This window comes from Hordeum vulgare, chromosome 1H (assembly GCF_904849725.1).
Source record: "Hordeum vulgare subsp. vulgare chromosome 1H, MorexV3_pseudomolecules_assembly, whole genome shotgun sequence".
NCBI lineage: Eukaryota > Viridiplantae > Streptophyta > Magnoliopsida > Poales > Poaceae > Hordeum > Hordeum vulgare.
The window spans coordinates 489,745,457-489,765,960 of NC_058518.1; the positions used below are offsets into that span (position 1 = coordinate 489,745,457).

At 42.0% G+C, this 20,504-nt stretch overlaps 1 protein-coding gene across 1 annotated transcript; it reads right to left on the bottom strand.

Moving 5' to 3' along the window:
• Positions 1 to 14,482: 14,482 nt before the first annotated feature.
• Positions 14,483 to 17,175, bottom strand: LOC123448787 (tubulin alpha-2 chain). Its single transcript, XM_045125799.1, has 4 exons — positions 16,889 to 17,175; positions 15,902 to 16,136; positions 15,442 to 15,812; positions 14,483 to 15,318 (listed from the first exon to the last, which is right to left on the bottom strand). Exons 1-4 carry the CDS (start codon positions 16,979 to 16,981, stop codon positions 14,662 to 14,664), a joined length of 1,356 nt encoding a protein of 451 aa, XP_044981734.1. The 5' UTR covers positions 16,982 to 17,175; the 3' UTR covers positions 14,483 to 14,661.
• Between the last annotated feature and the right edge of the window lie 3,329 nt (positions 17,176 to 20,504).

Here is a 20,504-nt window from a genome sequence, read left to right on the forward strand (position 1 = left end):
AAAAAATCAGACGTTCCTCAGCTTGGACAACAGGCCAAACAGTCGATCCCACCCCTCAAGGTGTTAACCGAGAATGTTCCCCCTCCGGTGCAGGGGCAAGCTTTTGAAAGAGCAAAGGAGTTGGCGGCTGAATGTGGTATCTCGGTTGAAGATTTGCTGGCTTCCCAAGACGACAGGATACCCAAGGCTGTGGTAGCCCCTAAGCCACAGTTTGTCATGGGAGAGCCTTTCGTCAGCAAAGATGATCTCCCAACAAACATGCGTTACTTGCATAAATGGTACTTAAGTGAATCAAAGAATGGGAGAACGATGATCGTGCTGAGTGTCCCACAGGGGTACTACGGCCGCTCCGAAGAAATCCATATCGACTTTGATGAACTCTTCCAGATGTACAATGGCGACGCCCTCGACAAATCGCTTATGAGTTTCTATTGTCTATAAGTTTTTCAATTCGTTGTCTACATATAACTTGTTTAGTTATTTCAATTCATTGTCTATATATAACTTGTACTCTATTATGAAGAATGAAGATTCTGGATTGTAAAAGTAAGAGCATCCTAAATATTGGGTTTATTGACCGAGATAAAATACATATAGCGACGCTAACTGACAAACCCAAGGAGACGGAGGAAAACCTTCTAAGGTTTCTAATAGATCAATTTTTTTTTTGACCGGCAATAGATCAAAATTTATGTGACCACATACTGTTTCCATACAACTTCAGGTGAGGGTCTTTACTCGGTTGTGTCCATTCACTTATAAGTGTAATTGATAAGTTACTGGCACACACACACACACATATATATATTGGACATTCAAATTGATAAGGAAAGAGTTGATGCCTTCGACCCATTATCGAGACCCTTGGAACAGTTCCAAAGCCTGCTGGACATGCTCCAAGGGTAATTTTAATCATTCTTGCACTTTATCGGTCTCTTTCGATGATTTTCTGATATATCAATTAATGAAAAACTTAGCAAATCATTATCCTTGTCGGGCAGGGTTTGGAAGCGGTTCAAGTGCGTGACTCCCGGTAACTTTCCTGAGAAGCTGACCTTTAGAGCGGCTCAGGTAAGTACTAGTATGATATACTTCTATTAATTTTCAATACATTTATGATGCTAGATTATTATTTTAATTATATATATTCTATTCTCGTAAAGTGCGACCAGCAGCCACGGGGAACGCATCTATGTGGATACTATGTTTGCGAGACCATTCGCACGTTTACCTCTGAGTTCAAGGATCACAGATTCGACGTAAGCAATGAACATTCACACCTCTATTTTTACCCGTCATTCTTTGTTATCATGATTGATATTCATATTCATCTCCTCTTCTTATATAGCACACGGCCATGAGGACGAAGGTCCTACCAGAGCAACGCGTGATTGCTGTTGCAGAGGAGCTTGCGGGATTTCTGAGGACGGAAGCTATAGAAGAGAAAGGACGATTTATGTAGCTAAGGGCCATTACTGATGTTCGTCCATGTAATCGAATAGACGGGCTCTAGTCCCGATAATTCAGATCTCCATATAATTGTATATATATGATCGCTTGTAAGATAAGTTAATCTTATATATATATATATGCATAATTATTTCTATTTAAATTATATAAAAACTAATTCCCGAACACCAAACGAGGCATCACGTTAATCTCCCGAACACCTAAACCCTAAAACCCAAAAATAATTTCATTCAAAAAAAACCCCAAAAACCAGCAAAATCTGAAAATCTTTAGTCTGCCCCTGGGGCGCTACGAGACGCCCACGTGGAGCACCTTTAGTCCCGGCTTGTAAGAGGGCCGGGACGAAAGGTTAGGCCTTTAGTCACGCCCCTTTAGTCCCGGTTGGTGAACCGGGACTAAAGCCCCTTACGGGCCGGGGCTAAAGGCCCCGTCCCCACTAGTGTACTCCCTCCGTCTCGGTTCATAGGTCATTTTACGAAAATTAAATAATCTCAAAATACTAAGGCACGATGCATTAACTTTCATCCCTTTTTTGTTTTTTAACTTGAATAAAAGAATCAACCAATAAGAGACGTGGGGCGTGTATGTTTTTAATGACTTGAGACTAACTAGCACGACATGCAGTGGTAATTCATTGCATGCAATGATATTAATTAACAAGTTAGGAGTAACATTAATTTCTCTGATTTTCCTCTTCGTCTTGGTTGCGGTGCACAACCTAAGATGACTTAGGCCCCTCCCAATGCTCCACCTTATATAGGTGCTAAGGCTGCTACGTAGACAAAAATTTTTGATGTGGCATGATATTTAAGAGAAGAGAGATGGATGTGGCGATCCCGGGAAAAAACGATGCTAAGCACGTGAACCTAGGTAAAATACTTAAATGAAAGAAAGCTTAGCAATGCATGAATAACTTTAGTAGCTAAACCATTAAATAGAGTATGCTTAGCTAGCTACTACAACAAGTTAAGCACCTATGATTGAAGGCTTTGGTTGCTAAACTTTTAAATGTGCTTAGCACCTCTTCTTAACACCAATGCATTAAAAGTAGCCTTATAAACCGAACGTAGGGAGTAACTTAATTTAAGAATACTTGTGGGGCTCTAGGACCTCACTCAACACGTACTGGGTACAATCAATGTGCAAGAAATCCCGTGCATTGAACATGACTTCATGCGAATATCCAAATCACATCACATTACGTGTGATCACTGTTGAGATTGCTCGATATTTATCACTGATTGTTTGATTGCTACTCCCTCCGTCACGGTTTAGAAGGCACAGTTAGACTTGCGTGCGTTTCTAAAATAGACAAAGATTAAGGCACGTTGCATTTACTCCTAGCAGCTAATTAGTACTCTGTTGTACTACTTCTATATGCATGCGTAGTGTTAATGCTATTTTTTAAACTCATTTCACAACCAATCAATAACCACCTAGGTCCTAGAGAATTTGCATGCACGCCTTATAAGAGGGTGTTTGGATACTCTCTAGTCATGTGACTAGTAGTAGTCAGACTAGAAGTTTTTAGTCAGGCCCTGTTTGGAAGGTGACTACTACTAGTCAGCATTAAATGTCTCTGTATTAAATTATTCTCATTTATCTCCCTTCCATTGGCGTGCCAGCATGGGAGGATGAGCCATTAATTGGAGAAGAGACTTTAGTCACTTTTAGTTGGGGGTGGGGTGACTAGAGACTAAACTAGTTTTAGCCACCCATTAGTCAGGGGTGTTTGGAGGTTTACTGACTAAAGGTGACTACTACTAGTCTCTAGTCTCTAGTCTCTAGTGATCCAAATCGTGACGGGGGAGTATTAGAAGTAGAAAGAGAAGGCGAAATCATTGCACTCTACTTAATTTGAATAGTTTAGTGCATGTGTTAATGTGTCTCACTCACATTTGCTCACATTCAGTTCGACATAGCAACGACCTCCTCACCATCTTGTATTGGTTGACATCGACTGCTTTAATGTTGGCAACTACTGACTACATATAAGGCCTAACCAGTAATGGATCCATAAGCTAAGAGAAGTAGAACGATGCAACAAAGGTAGCTGTGGGGATGAGAACAAACGTAGTGCAAAGTATAGCCTTAGGTGTGACAGGTGTCGGTAAGATGTTTGCAGCGTATCTATTATGTTCTACTCGTAAACATAGATGACATCAGCTGAATGAAGCCCGTGAAGAAATTGTTCCACCTGAAAGTATACATGACATAGGCTCTGAGCTGCCTCATGAAGATCGGAATACTAGGGCACCATGTCCTGGGAGAAGGTCCTCTGATTACAAGTGTACGAATCTAGCGCTTTAAGGGCCCACAACAGAACACAATAGGTCACTTTTTGATCCACCATTTCCGGCGAAGTCTTGAATGGCAGCCGGCGAGCCGCGCATAACTGCAACCGGGATCCTTGACCCTCTCCATGTATCTATACTACACCAAGCGCATCAATCAATTATAGTAGAACATAGGAAAACAACCTGGTCGATTCACACTGAAGTCTGAACGATCCTTCGTTACAACAATCTGCGAGGGCCAATTTTCACCAAGTGGACAAAGACAATGACTTGTTGGATGGAAACAACTCGCTCGGCAAAAACAGATTGAAGGAGTAGTTGTCTAAGCAATTGTAGCCGTGCGAGGATGCAAATGGCAGTAACTAATTAAATCTAAGCTCTATGGTTGCATTCCCGCATTCAGTTCTAACAAATCCACAAGTAACATTTGTTAATCTATTTGCATTCTTGGTTAATTGACCCGCTGGAGGCACGAGTTGATCACGGCAAGTTCATCAGGTACGGTTAGTAGAAGGACACACATGCATGAACAAGTGGAACGCGCAGTGCTAGATCTGCCAGGCATCTTGGTCAGTCCAACTGTTCAAGATGAAGTGGAGGGCTCTGAGCAATCTCTATGTCTCATGTGCGCTCCTACCAAAAACTAGCCAACAGCGTGTCTGCTGGCTGGGGCCGTGGACAAATCACCGCCGCGTGCGGTCATCAAGAATTATGCTCACCGAAGCTTCAATGTCCTCTGTCCCCATGAACCACTCGAGTTTTTTGGTTCTTGTGCGTCAGCTACGCTGTCAGAGAGAATCGGACGTAGAAGCAGGTGCGTGTACATATATATTTAAAATAATATTTACTTATATATTTAAAATAATATAGGCTTCATTTCTAGAGAGCGAGCATGGACTAATTGGGTCTAACTGCGTTGGTGAATCACCCCATATCTCTAAAGTTACACAACTCTCTAGAAATGAAGCCTCCTGGTGCATCGTGGGATTTTTTGCATTCGTGGCCCAACATGCCAGGAAGTGAATTGGCTAAGCACCCATATATTGGCCCTATTTATATGTGAACTCACGCTCCTATGATCGATAGAAAAATCTTTAAATTCTTAAAAAATCTTCTTACTTTGTGATTTTTTAAATTCATCAACATTTCTTAAAGCCTCTTTTAAAATCTGCAAACATTTTCTAAATTCATGAACATTGCTTGAAACTTAAGAACATTTTCTAAATTTGCGACCATTTTCTAAACTCATAAATAATTTTTCAAATACGCAAATAATTCCTTACAATCTTTTCTAAAATTTTGAACACTTATTTTTCTACAACATTTGAAATATTATCTCTACATTTGTTTCAACTTTTCTTCATCTTTGTTCTTTTTTCTTTGCTTATCTGGATGGGGCAAGGCCCAATACTACGATTGGCTAGCGAATCGAAGCAAGCGTCATGTGACAAGCACATTTGGTCGTCCTTCGACGTGTTGCACGCTGAGTAGGTCATCTCATGTGTGTGGGTTATCTCGTTGTCCGGAAAAGCCAGAATGGGATAGTACGTTTTCTGCTTCGCTTCTCCAGATAGGCCGAGGCCGAATAGACTGACTCACCATCCAACCGACGAAGGCGTCCCGGGGCATGCCCAACTGGGCTGCAACACCAGATTTGTACATCTTTAATGTACCTATATTTTATAAAGTATTCGCGCTATATTTACATGATTTATTTTTATATTTAAAATAATATTTATTTGGATTAACCTATTAATCCAGTATCCAACGTTAGTTCCCGTTTTCTATCGTTTTGGGGGTTTAAAGTGAAGAATTCACGTATCCAGAATGAGCTGATTTTTTTTCTCTGATTTTTCATGGAGTAATATACCACGAGAGCCTGAAGATTGAGGCTGGGGGAGCCAGGAGAACCCCACAAGGGAAGCCGACATTGGTAGGCTCCTAATTACATGGGGTTTGGGGTGTCTGGTCCCTATGTGTATTGAGGCCCTTCTTTTGTCGCAAGAAAACTAATTTTATTGAAAATAAACCCCTTCAAGTTTTAACCTGATTGGAGTTACAGATCTTTAAATATTAAAGAAATGGTGGCCAAAGACAAGATTTGGAAATCTCTCCTCATATAGGAGAAGATGAAGGAAGGGGGGGAGGGGGGAGGGGGGGGGGCTCTCTCTCAACTTTCTTCTAATGGCACCAAAGCACCGCCGGGGGCACCATCATCTCGACGACCGTCTCCATCAACTTTGTCGTCTTCATCAAAATCTTCATTACCTTCCTCCCATTATATTCAGAGGAGAACTCTCCTGCGACCTACTGTAATATCTATTGAAACATGATGTTTGATGTTATATATTATTATCCAATGATCTGTTGCATCTCTTTTTAAATGGTTTGGATTAATTGCTTACCACATGTGTCACTTGGTATTTTTTTTATTACATCCCTATTATGTCCGAGTAGATTCTTTTTGTCCTATGAGTTAATTATGATATACTATGGTTAGTTTGAGTTGTATGTTATTATGGTGGTGCCCACTGTTTGCGCACATATGTGGGATCCGTGCTGCAGGGTGTTGCAATATATGATTGAGTTGTTTATGATGAGTTGCGGGAGTGACATACATCTAAACCCTAGTTTATGAGTTGTTGCATGTGGGATAAAAGGGGACCTTAGACCTTAATTATTTGGCTGGGTTTACCTTCATGAACATGTTAGTATCTGCGGATGATTTCTAATATGTCCAATCATAAGTACGCGTAGTCAATAGATTTTGTTGCATCTTAGTGTTGGCCTCTCTTGCAAAAAAACAAAACCCTGCAATAGATGACTATCACTTTAGTTTCATATCCCATTGCGCAGAGACAATCCTTTACGTTATTGTTATTTTACTAATGTCTATTCTTACATTCTTTATTATCTCACAAAGCTATATTTTCATACTTTTAAAGTAGATGTATTTCTTGTTTCTAGGTAAAGAAAACATTTGAGTGCGTAGAGTTGTATAAGTGGTTGATAGAACTTGAGAGAATATTATTCCTACCTGTAGCTCCTTGTTATGTTCGACAATCTACTTATCGGAAATTCTACAATAGATCTTCTACACTTGTGGGTTATTAGAAGTATCTCTTGATATTGTTCTTGTCATTGGAGTTATGGAAAGGATCGAGAGGATGTTCTTAGCATCACCACACTTCAAAATATATGACATAAGAACTCGTCAAGCTTGGGACATGCCCCAACTCCAATAGGAGTAGGCAACTAACGTAATGAGTTTCTTTAGCGTCAATACGTGGGCCCGCTTCTGGTGCTTTTCTTCTCCGGTGAAGGTGAAGATCTTGGGTGCTAGGTAATTGTGGGAAAGACGGTATGCAGCAGTACAACCGCTTGTTTCTTCATTGTTTTCTGTTGCTTGTATGCATTTTATGTTGCTTGCATGCATTTTATTTCTGTATTGTTACTTTTATAAATACAAGTAATGTATGCTCTACAGGTGCACATTTAAAAAAGAGAGCAACGTAACAAGTTTGTTTAGTGAGCTACAGTTGTACTTCCCCGTTCCGAAATATAGGTCATTTAAGAAAACTTTCCGACCATGCGAAAAGCAAGAAAATGGCAATGCTACCCCTAATTTGGATCGCTACCAGATCGTTGTCTCCACAACATCGTCTTCCTCAAGAATCCAAACTGCGGCTCGCCCAAGATCCCCTTCCATCTCGCCGCCAATCTTGCCCATTAAATCTCCCGCGTGGCTGCTTGCTTCTCTCGCGGTGGATGCTTTCTTCCCCCGCTGGTACTGCAGATCTCCGGAGGGGGGCCAGGATTGCCTCACCGCCCAGGATCTCGGCCAGTAACCAGGATAGCCTCGCCATCCAGGATCACCTTCTCATGTGCTGTATCTGCTCCTCTTGTCGCCTCTCGGTGAGCGCCCAGGAACACCTTGGTCTTGCTCTTCTGATTCTCCTGTGCTGCATGCCTGTATCTGCTCAGAAACCAGAAACTGGCAATCAAAAATGGAGTATATGAGTGGTAAGCAAAAGTGGCAACCAGAAACTCACGTGATGTTGCATTTGCATATGCAGCTACTCTTGTGCATGATGTTGCATTTGCACATGCATCTTTTCTTTAGAAAAGGAGATTCACCTCCGGCCTCTGCATTGGTAGATGCATGCAGCCCCTTTATTAAAATAACGACCAAAAAATTCGGAGTCTAGTACAAGCTAAAGCTTGCAAAAAAAGCTTCGAAATAAAACAAGGATGCCATAGCCGACGCAAAATAGGACCAGAAGCTATCGACCTATTCTACTATTTGACCGCCAGCCAAATCGGTTGTAGATATCCTGAGCTATCATATCTCATCGGGTAGATCCAATAGCCAAAAGCTCACTGTTCTCCACAGGAGTGAGTAACGACGAAGTACGGATCAAAGAAGTTGCCCTGTACAATACGTGCAAAAAATTGATATGGTTTTTCCTGTTAAAGACCATATCATTTCTGCTATTCCATTTAGCCCAAAGAAGCGCACATACTTCTATGCGAATATGTCTTGCCGTAAAATTATCTACTCCATCTAGCCACTCCCTAAACAACGTTTGGATGCTATTTGGAGATGTAATATTAAAGGCTATATGAATAGATCTCCACGGAACTTTTGCTAATGGGCAATCGAGAAAGAGGTGTTCGATAGTTTCAAGTTGATCACAGAAGCTACATCTTGTGTTTCCGACCCAATTACATTTTGCGAACTTATCCTTGGTGAGTATCACTTCCTTGTGAACGAACCACATGAAAATTTTGATTCTTAAGGGAACGTTGATCTTTCAGATATGAATCGATTTGGGGATTGATGAGAGTCAATGAGTTCCAAGTACATCGATTTGACAGAAAAGATGCCATTCTTAGATAATTTCCAATGGAGTTTATCCTCCTCATCTGATAGATTAACCTCCATCATCCTCCTCGCTAAATCAAGCCAAGGCAGCCATCTCTCCCCCAATAAGTTCCTTCGGAATTTAATGTTTAGAGGAACAAACTTTAATACCGTCGCAACGTAGTCTTCCTTACGCTGCAAAATATTGTATAGGGCTAGATATTGCGTGGCTAGTGGCGTCTCACCCAGCCACATATCTTCCCAAAATCTCCTAGACTCACCATTACCAACAATAAACTTTGACCTATGAAAAAAAGCTGCTTTCGTTCTTATTAGTCCTTTCCAAAATGGTGAATCTTTGGATTTCAAAGTAACCTGAGCCAAGGTTTTGGCATACAAATACTTGTTTCTTAAAATTTGTACCCACATGCCTTCAGACTCAGCAAACAGTCTATACAACCATTAAGCGAGCACTAAATGGACCTCCGCAAAACCAAGTTGCTGCACGCGCGAGTTCGTGATATGGGCTTTTCCTATTTAGCGTTGCAGGCGCCGGTTTCTTTGATTTTCACCTAACCGGCGCGTGCAGCCACGTTAGCTAGGCTCGGCCCATTTCGTTCGCTTGTCCATTCCCTTGTCGCTTGCTTGTAAAGCGTAAAAAATTGGCTAGAACTAGATTCGAACAGAGGAGCTCCTGGTCGAGTCCGATGAGTGGTAACCAGTAGGGCTGGGCGTTCGGTTTATATGGTTAATACGGTTCGGTTTATTTGATTTTATATAGTTTTGATTTTGGAGGAATAAAAACCGAAATAATCATTCAAAATTGAGAAACCAAACCATATTAACAATAATATATCGATTCGGTTTGTTTGGTTAACCGAAAAACCAAAATTCATGCACTTGTCAGTATAAGTGTAATGACTCGAGAGCACTGATTTGGATTGTATAGTATGCAAAAAGATAATCACAAGTTCTAGGAACCTTAATATCATTCTATGGTTTATTCGGTCAAGCAAACTAGTAACCATAATTAAGTAGAAAAAGCACATGAAACGTGAAATGTATTATGTGTGGAGAAATGTGTGATGCCTCCATACTGTTGCACTTTCGGAAACAAAGTATTACATGGGATATCCCACATATCAAAAAAAAATCGGTCTATTCGGTTTCTCGACACCAAAAACCGAACAAAAACAAAACACCAAACAACCTTAAAATTTTCCACCGAACCACCAAATAAACCGACAAATCGATTAATACGATTTGGGTCGGTTTGGTTTTTCGGTTTTCGGTTTTATAGTGCCCACCCTAGTAACCACCCGATCACGGATACTTATGTGCTTATATACGTCATTCTTTTCCTTATCATCGTTTCTTTCGTTTCTTCTGTTTTTCATTTTTGGTTTTTCCTTTTTCTGTTTTGTGTTTTCGTTTTCTTTTTTTTAATTTTCCTTCATATTGAGTCGTTTGGTTTTTTAATCCATCCAAAAAATTTTAAAATTGATTTTTCCGAATTCAGTGAATTTTTTTAAATGTTGATAAACTTTGCTTTCAAATTTGATGAACTTTTCAAATCCAATGAATTTTTTTAAGAATTCGATGAACTTTTTTCAAGATTGATGAATTTTTTTCCTTCCAAATTGTGATTTTTTTCGAAATGGTGAACTTTTTTTGAACTTAATGAACTTTTTCAAAATTTTGACAACCTTTTTCAATTCCGATGATTTTTTTTTGAAAATTCGATGAACTTTTTAGAAAAACTGATGACATTTTTGAAAAATCCACTGAACTTTTTTCAGATCCAATGAATTTTTAAAAAAATCGATGAACTTTTTAGAAAAAAAGATGATATCTTTTAAAAATTCACCAAACTTTTTTAAACTCGATGACCTTTTTTGAGATTCGATTAACTTTTTTAAATCCGCTGAACTTTTGTCAAAGTCGACGAACAATTTTTAAAAGTGATGATCATTTTTTAAATTTGTCATTTTTTTCAAAATTGATGAATATTTTTTAAATTTGTCATTTTTTTCAAAATTGATGACCTTTTTTCAAACTCAGTGTAATTTTTAAAAATTGATGAAAGTTTTTAAACTAACTTCTTTTCCTAAATTCCTGAACTTTTTTCTCAAGTTAGTGAAAAAACTTTATTTCATAAACATTTTTTGGATACAAATAGTGCGGCCGCTAGTATTTATAATGAATGCGCGCTAGAATAACTCATGAGCAATTCCATGGTGCAGTGGTATCGTTACTCTTGCGACAGTAATGTGGCGTAAGTTCGATCCCCGTAGGCGCCTCTTTTTTTATAGATTTCACATTGTGTTACTTCGGTGTGCTAAGCGTTCATGGGCATGCCCAATGGTATGCTGCTGCGTTCGCCGGTTCGCTTCAACGCCGCTGACTAGGGGTTCCCTTGATCAGGCGCTTGCAACGCTGCCTTTTTTCTTATAGATTTCATGCTGTGTTACTTCGGTGTGCTAAGCATTTATGGGCATGCCCAATGGTATGCTGCTGCGTTCGCCGGTTCGCTTCAACGCCGCTGACTAGGGGTTCCCTTGATCAGGCGCTTGCAACGCTGCCTTTTTTCTTATAGATTTCATGCTGTGTTACTTCGGTGTGCTAAGCATTTATGGGCATGCCCAATGGTATGCTGCTGCGTTCGCCGGTTCGCTTCAACGCCGCTGACTAGGGGTTCCCTTGATCAGGCGCTTGCAACGCTGCCTTTTTTCTTATAGATTTCATGCTGTGTTACTTCGGTGTGCTAAGCATTTATGAGCCGGCCCAATAATATGCTGCTGCTAGCGCCGGTTCGCTTCAGTGTCGCTGATTAGGGGTTCCCCTGATCAGGCGCCTACAGGGCTGCCTCTTTTTTTTGTAGATTTCACGTTGTGTTACTTTGGTTAAGCATTTATGGGCCGGCCCAATAGTATGCTGCTGCGAGCGCCAGTTGGCTTCAACGCCGATGACTAGGGGTTCCCACGCGTGCAGCGCTGATTAGGCACTCCCCTGATATGATGGATCAGTAAACAAACAATTTACATAGGGCAAACAAGCAAAAAATGTCGAAGAAGCAAAACAGAAGGTCTTATATATTAGGAGAGCACTAAGCATCAAACTACTAATGCTTCCTTCCTATCAGACCACTCCATAGCCCTCCGATTCATTGCATGCTAGTCGTCAGATTAACTAGGAAAGTCTCACGCATGATTTCGGGATTGAAGCATTAATTTGGCTGCTGCATGCTAATAACTATGCATGCATGGACCCTGTGGGGCTTTTTTTTTGCGGACATGGGCCTCGTTTCCACTAATTACAGAAGATAATGTGCATCTTTTTGCCATAATGACATTACTTTGAACCGATGGAAGCATACATTTCAAATAAGGCGAAATCCAATACAATAACAAAGTTTTCTCCGAGACGTATTTTTATGCGACAATGGGCTTTTGTGTCATGGAAGCATTCCCTTTAACTTATGGTAGAATATACTTTGTAGTGCGAAGGAAAAATATTGTTCAAGAGACGGATTTGATCTATCTTATGTTTGTAGAAGATTTGGAAGCTTATTTTTGTGTCAAGGAAACTTTTTTTCTTGTATAACGGAGACTTTTTTAGCAAAGAAAACATGGGGAATCATAAAGAGAGTGATCAAGGGTTGAAACAAATTTAATAAGGTACAGAAAAATATTACAACACTTTTTTGCAACTATATAAAATCATATTTCAACACAACTTTTTACAAGATGGTCATGGGCAAGATCTGCGTGTGCCTAGAGCTCTCCATTGTCATTGCAGTTCCAGTACAACCAACAACTTAGAGCAATGCCTGGTTTGTCTCGGTTATAGCGCACTTAATTTCATTGCAACATCGTTGACATCTTGTTGGCAACAAAGAAGCACATCTGGATTTTGTTGCAGGTTTCTATACAAAGGAAGCATTATGTGAGAAACAAGGAAGCACATACTTGTCTTTTAAGCGTAAGCACCTACTTCTAGGAAAACAAACAAATTTGTCAAGCTAATTGTGAACATTCGACACAACCTATCTGAAGTTCTGGATTGAAGTACAACATAGGAAGCATTGGTATTTGCGAGCATCAATTTCATGCTATCTGACGTCAAACATGAGTATAAAAAACGAAAGCATGGTTTAAATGTCGGAGACTCTATGAAGTGCAGAAGCACGAATATTTGTGGGATCATTCCAAGTAATTCAACAAAATAGAAAGGAAATATGCCAAACCTGAAAAGTGTAGTTGTACTGCCAATCCATCTGCACGTACAGGCACTTTTGGATAAAAATTAAGTATCAAATGTGTGTAGGAAAAAAAATCTTGCAATCACAACACATGTGAGGCTTATCGGAAGCAAACAAATGACAACCTATCGGATCTTCGGCATGCACTCTGCTTCAGATGATTTAGATTGTATATTGTTTAGAAGCATCTATATTGCCATTTGGATGCTGCATAAAAAGAAGCACATGGACATGGTAAGTTGCGATGGAAGCATGGAAATTTGAAAAATTAACGAAAAGTAATATCATGATAAAGGTCGAGATGCATACAATTATGAAGCATATACATATTATAGTGTAAAACCGCAAATAGTTAAAACGTGTGAACAACCAGGTGTAGTTACATAAATACTAATGATTGAAAGCATGGATATCTGAAGAAAAAAAGAATCCTAAATGTTGTCTCTTTGCCTATGTGAAAATATGTATGCATTATTTCTGGGGAAAAAAATCACACATGTGACATGTATTGGTGACATAGATGAGAAATAAAGGAATTATGTAGCAATAGAAACACTGTACCATAGAAGCACATATACCGAATAAAGAAATATGGATGTTGTGCTACAAGACATATGTATGTCAAAAGCACGCAGCTTAGGTTAGAAGAAGCAATAATTTTATACTATCTCGACATATTTAAGATCACTGGCCAACATAAAAAGTTGATTTCATAATATGACCCACCTGCCCGAGAACATCTGCACATTGGAACTTTGGAGGCACACTACAGAACTAAGAAGCAGGAACATATTAGTTTGGGTACACAGTAAACTTGGATGGAAGCATGGAATTCTGAAATCATGTCAAAAACTAAAATTATCGCCATGATTGAGAATCATATTATTGTGATCTGCATAAGGATTAACCAAAATTATCAAATGACATAGTGATCCATTACACATCGAGGTACACTCACAAAATTCATCGAAGCAAGCATTACATCCAAAGTAACGCAAATCAAATCAACACATCAAAAGTGAAACAACCTAATTTTTGTTACCGCAGTGCATCTTATTTACCGAGCCAAGGCATAGCAGGGCGGTATGGTAGGGTTTGATGATGGGCCAGGCTCTGGCGGGGAACCAGACCGGTGACGCGGCCGGCGGTGAGAGCAGCGTTCGATGGAGCAGACTTGTACGGGACACTGCACCAGCGTGTGCATCAGTTGTACCCGTCGGGAATTGCTGGTGTATAGCAGGTTGGTGGCGGAGGTAGCCCACGCGGTGATGGAGATGCGAGACGGGGTAAGGTGGATGGGGTGGCAGGCAAGATTAACTGCAAGATTTCCTCAGATCGGAGACCGTGTGATTAAAAGAGTATCAACGGAGCAGGACTCGTGTGACTTTCCTCAATTCCAAGTTACAACTCTAGGTCGGTAAAGGCCACTTAGCTGGAATCAACAGATGAAATTAAGATGCGTTTCCAGTCCACCACCAGCCAAAACACAAGAAAACAGGAAAATGGAGACAAAGCAGTAGGAGGCTAAGGCATAGATAACCAGATAGTAACACATATTGAAACAGGAAAATGGAGACAGAGGCCAAGGCATAGATAACCGCATGCACATAACATTAGGTTCAGACAGACCAATATGTTCTTACAACACAACAGGTTGTAAAACAAACACCACAAAGCAAACATTCAAACAGACAGATAACAGATAAAGCCGCTTGAGCAGATCATAGGATAGCAGTAGTACGCCTTGGGAAAGCACCAGGAGGCAGGCTCTAGTACTCATCACCCTCGTCACCATCCTCACCATCGTCGAACTCAGCACCAACTTCTTCATAGTCCTTCTCCAGGGCAGCAAGGTCCTCACGGGCCTCAGAGAACTCTCCCTCCTCCATACCCTCACCCACATACCAGTGGACAAAGGCACGCTTGGCGTACATCAGGTCAAACTTGTGGTCGATGCGGGAGAAGACCTCAACAACACTGGTGGAGTTGGAGATCATGCACACAGCCCTCTGGACCTTGGCAAGGTCGCCCCCTGGGACGACACCAGGTGGCTGGTAGTTGATACCGCACTTGAAGCCAGTGGGGCACCAGTCAACAAACTGGATAGTGCGCTTGGTCTTGATGGTGGCCACAGCAGCGTTGACGTCCTTGGGCACGACATCCCCACGGTACATGAGACAGCAGGCCATGTACTTGCCATGGCGGGGGTCACACTTGGCCATCATGGAGGAAGGCTCGAATGCACTGTTGGTGATCTCGGCAACAGACAGCTGCTCATGGTAAGCCTTCTCTGCTGATATCACTGGGGCATAGGAGGAAAGCATGAAGTGGATCCTTGGGTAGGGCACCAGGTTGGTTTGGAACTCATTCACATCAACATTCAGAGCACCGTCAAACCTCAGGGAAGCAGTCAGTGATGATATGACCTGCACATTAGTTATTTAACCAATGGATTAGATACCAGTCAAACATTCTTAGGAAGTGCAACATATAACATACATCAAACAGAGAAAGCATGTACCATGCAGAAACAAGGATGTAGACTGTACCTGAGAAACAAGCCTGTTGAGGTTGGTGTATGTTGGGCGCTCAATGTCAAGGGAGCGGCGGCAGATGTCATAGATGGCCTCATTGTCAAGCAGGATAGAGACATCGGTGTGCTCAAGGAGGGAGTGGGTGGACAGGACACTGTTGTATGGCTCAACAACAGAGGTGGACACCTGGGGAGATGGGTACACTGTGAACCCAAGCTTGGACTTCTTTCCATAGTCAACAGAGAGACGCTCTAGGAGAAGAGAACCAAGGCCAGAGCCAGTTCCACCTCCAACAGCATTGAAGACAAGGAAGCCCTGGAGACCAGTGCAGTTGTCGGACAGCTTCCTGATACGGTCAAGGCACAGATCAACAATCTCCTTGCCAACTGCAATAGCAGCACCAAACGTTAGCCAGATGATAAGCACAGCAAGAGTGATTACCAACATCATTACAAACAAAGAGCACAGCACTTACTGGTGTAATGACCACGGGCGAAGTTGTTGGCTGCATCCTCCTTGCCACTGATAAGCTGCTCAGGGTGGAAGAGCTGGCGGTAAGCACCAGTCCTCACCTCATCAATCACAGTAGGCTCAAGATCAACAAAGACTGCACGGGGGACGTGCTTCCCAGCACCAGTCTCGCTGAAGAAGGTGTTGAAAGCATCATCACCTCCCCCAACGGTCTTGTCACCGGGCATCTGACCATCAGGCTGCACAAGGGGTATTAAACATTGTTAAAGGTGCAAAGCTTAACATACTACTAAATTCTGTAGCAACAGGACAAGAAAAAGATCTTGAAGGCATTTACGAAATTGATTGCATTACTCTACGAACAGCAACAGAGGTATGGTAATTAATTTGAGATCCATTGCTCTACGAACAGGCAATATACATTTCAAACCATCAGCAAGGATTGAATGACATGCATGAACGCATAGCACCGGATCTAGCAGAATTAGAACAGAACTACACAGTAGATCACAGAAACAGATCAAACAAACAAGCGTGTGCCAGATCGGTGGTGTTCTAACAAGTAGCAGACGATACATGTGAAGTCTTATTACAATATACACACTGCGATCCACTATCTAGGAAGGGGCTTTTCAAAACGATGGATCCATTTAGAGAAGACTGGTCAGATCTAAAACATGGAGAACCTAAGCAACCACTCCAAAACAGGGCGAGACTTGCATCGGATCTGAGATCCAGTAAATCTACACCTAAAAATTCAAATTCGAAATGTCTGTAATCTTCAAAACACCAGATCGACCAACTAAAGCGACCATACATTTCGCCAGATCCGGATTTTTCCCTTCTACGAACCGCAGATCTGGCCGGCCGCGGTCAGATCTGCGCCCAGATCCGACTGACTGAGCACACCGCCGACCGCCACAAACCCCAGATCCGATGCTAAACATGACGGGTGAACGGGGGAGGGGGGGGGGGGCGAGCGGATCCGTACCTGAATGCCATGCTCGAGGCAGTAGAGCTCCCAGCACGCGTTTCCGACCTGGATGCCGGCCTGGCCGATGTGGATCGAGATGCACTCCCTCATTGTGGCGGGTGGTTGGGCTGCGCCGCTGGCGAGATGGGTTGGAGGAAGGGGGCGAGAGCTCGTGTGCGCGGAGAGAGGCGAGTACGAAGACGCCTTTCCCCACTCTGCTTAGGGTTTCGGCACCCCGCTCTCGGCTCGCTTATATAGAGCGGCACGGGGTGGACTGCGGGAGGAGCGGGCGAGCGGCGGGCGGTTTCGCATCCGCGCCCTCGCGTATGGTTGGTATGTGTAGCGTTTTCGCATCCGCGCCCTCACGCATGATTGGGAGTAGCGATTAGCACGGTGAGAGAGTACAAAGAGACGTTGGCGTGCTCTATTTTTCCGGGGAAATCTTCGAGTTTGATTTAAAGGAATTTCACATGATTTTTTAAGAATTGAAATCCTTCAAAAAAAATCTATATTTATTCTTTGATTCATTGAACTCCGTCTATGTTGCCTCGACATAGCCGGTCTCAAGTCCGGATAAAAGAAGAGGGTTGTAATGGGTTTGACAAGCCAACGTCAAAACTCAGCCATTCTTATGAAGATGAAATCCAAAAGATTCTTTAATTCATTGCATTGAATCTCATAGGAATTTTTTCTGTAAAATCATTTATACTACGTCTCTATCTTTAGGACGCGAATTTGGTGAACATGGATGCACGCGCACCGTTTATGAAAAATAAATCCAATAAAATGCTATAGAAATCCAAAAAACTGAATTTTGTTTTTGTAATATACATAGTCAACCAATATACTCGCGTATAAAGTTCTATGAAGAAATCACGTCTGTGGTAATCTGGGCAAAAATGAAAAAATCGAAGCTATATTAAAAAACATTGTTTGATGAATAGTGTTGAATCGTGAGAGGCGAGTACGTGGAGACCGTGTGTATGTGTGTGATGGTTGAGCACGGAACGGGAGAGCCTCCTTCTAGGTCAGTCCCTTTATATGGGTTTGGACCCTAAGAGATAAATGAATGGGTTGGGCCCATACCGGTTCAACACTTACCCTCAAGATGGATGGTTGATATCTATCATTCCCATCTTGTCACATGCCAAGTTACAGTATTTTGTTTCCAACCCCTTTGTAAAACAATCTCCAAACTGTTGCCTATAGCTGACATGAGTAAGGCCAATGATCCCGGCATCAAGTTCTCCTTAATCAAAAGCGATCAATTTCCACATGCTTTGTTCTATCATGTTGAGTTGTGTTATTAGCGATGGCTATAGCTGAGTGATCTCACACCACACCTTCAACGTCCCTTCCTCCGAAGTTTCAAGTCGCTCAGTAGGTACTTCACCCAGAGCATCTCATGCAACCCTTGAGATAACGCTCCATACTCACCTTCTGTTATTGATCTAGACACAACCAGATGTTTCTTACTTCTCCATGACACCAAATTTCCTGCCACAAACACGCAGTAGCCAGAAGGTTATCTTCTATCATCTTAACAACTGGCCCAGTCATAGTCACTATAGCCATCCACCTCAAGATGTCCACTCTTCCCAACCCACAACCCTTTACCCGAAGTCCCCTTCAAGTATATCGGGATTGTGTGCACAGTATCAAGATGCCCACTCCTTGGTTCATGCATGTATCTCCTCACCACCCCTATAGCATATGTAATGTGGGGCATGGTATGACACAAGTACAACTACCTCCCAACCAATTTATGATAATCTTCATTATTCACTAGCTCTCCTGGTTGTGCTGACACTTGGTGATTTTGTTCAATCGGAGTCAGGGCAGTACGACATCCCATCACACCCACGTCACTCAAGAGATCCAAGGTGTATTTTTGTTGGCACAAAGAGATTCCCTTCTCTGTCTGAGCCACTTCAATGCCAAGAAACTATTTTAGGTTATCCTTTACCTAAAATTCCTTGCTCAAACAACCCTTTAGTCTCTCTATTTCCTCCTTATCATCTCCAGTGATGATAATGCCATCCACATAAACAACAAGAATGGTGATCTTCCGATCGAAGTGCTTGTAGGACATCATGTGGTCACCGTTACACTGACCATACCCCATACCACAGACAGCACGTCTGAAATTATCAAATCATGCCCTTGGTGATTGCTTGAGTCCATACAGGATTTCTTCAGCCTGCATGCCTTCCCCGTAGTCTCTGAAGTACCAAAACCTGGTGGTATCTCCATGTACACTTCTTCCTGCAACTCACCATGCAAGAAGGCATTCTTGACATCTAATTGATGCAACTTCCACCCAAAGTTTGCAGCACATGAGACCAATATCCTTAATATGTTCATCTATGCCACGAGAGAAAACGTCTCATCATAGTCAATTCCATAAGTTTGACTATATCCTCTAGTGACCAGTCTGGTCTTATATCGTTCGACCTTCCCTTTAGGATTTTGCTTCACTGTATAGATCCACTTACAACTCACTGCGTTCTTTTTTGTCGGCAATGTGGTTAGCGAACATGTCTTGTTTTTCCTTAGTGTTTCCAACTCTTCTATCATCGCTTCACGCCACTTTGGATGTTGCTTTGCAGCCTTCTAGTCCTTTGGAATTGACACAATTTGAAGGGAGGCAACAAACGCCTTTATATGAGGGTGACAAAGCCTTATAAGACACAAAATTGCCAACATCAATATCATGACAAGCATCATCCTTTGGTAGAGCCTTCCTTGCTATTTCATCCTTTCTTGCCGCTTCACGTGTAGCCTTTCATAATGCAATGGGCAGCTCCACTGTGTCAGGTGAGCTTGTCTCACTGTCTTGCTGCTCCCCCTGCTCTCTTGTCTCACTGCCTTGTTGCTCCCCGTGCACTCTTGCCTCACTGCATTGTTGCTCCCCTTGCACATGTGGTTGTCGTTGAGAGTATACCACGGTGTTCGTCTGCCATTGATCCCAAACGGGAAGTTGGAGATTACCAATCTGAATAGAACCCACTAATACGTCCATTTTGCATCATGAATCTTTATTGACATTTGTCTTATTATTTTCCATTATTCACTATTATTATGTAATTCTTATGTCTTTTCTCTATGAATAAGCAAGGTACATTACGAAGAGGGAAATATCTGAAAACTGGAATTCTAGACCGTGAAACCGAGAAAAAGGTAGAAAAAACAAGTTGCTCCAAATGACCTGAATCTTAACGGAGATTTTTTTTGGAATATATAAGAATTATCGGGCCAAAAATACATCGTAGAGGGGCAGCCGCCTGGGCACAAGCCAACACGCCCCCAGGACGCGCCTTGATGACTTGTGGGGCCCCTGCTGGTCCTCTGACACCTCTCTTCTCCTATATGGTCTGTTCTACCCTAGAAACAATCAAGACATAACTTTTGGAATGAAGCGCCACCGTCTCGAGAGGGAAACCTGAGCAGATGCCCTTTTGCTATCCGGCAGAGCGATTGTGCTGGAGGAATTCCTCTACAGGAGGGGGAAATCGAAGCCATTGTCATCACCAACGCTTCCTCCTTCATGGCAGGACCAATCTTCATCAACATATTCACCAACACCCTCTCATCCCCAATTATAGTTCATCTCGTGTATTTAATCTTTGTCTCA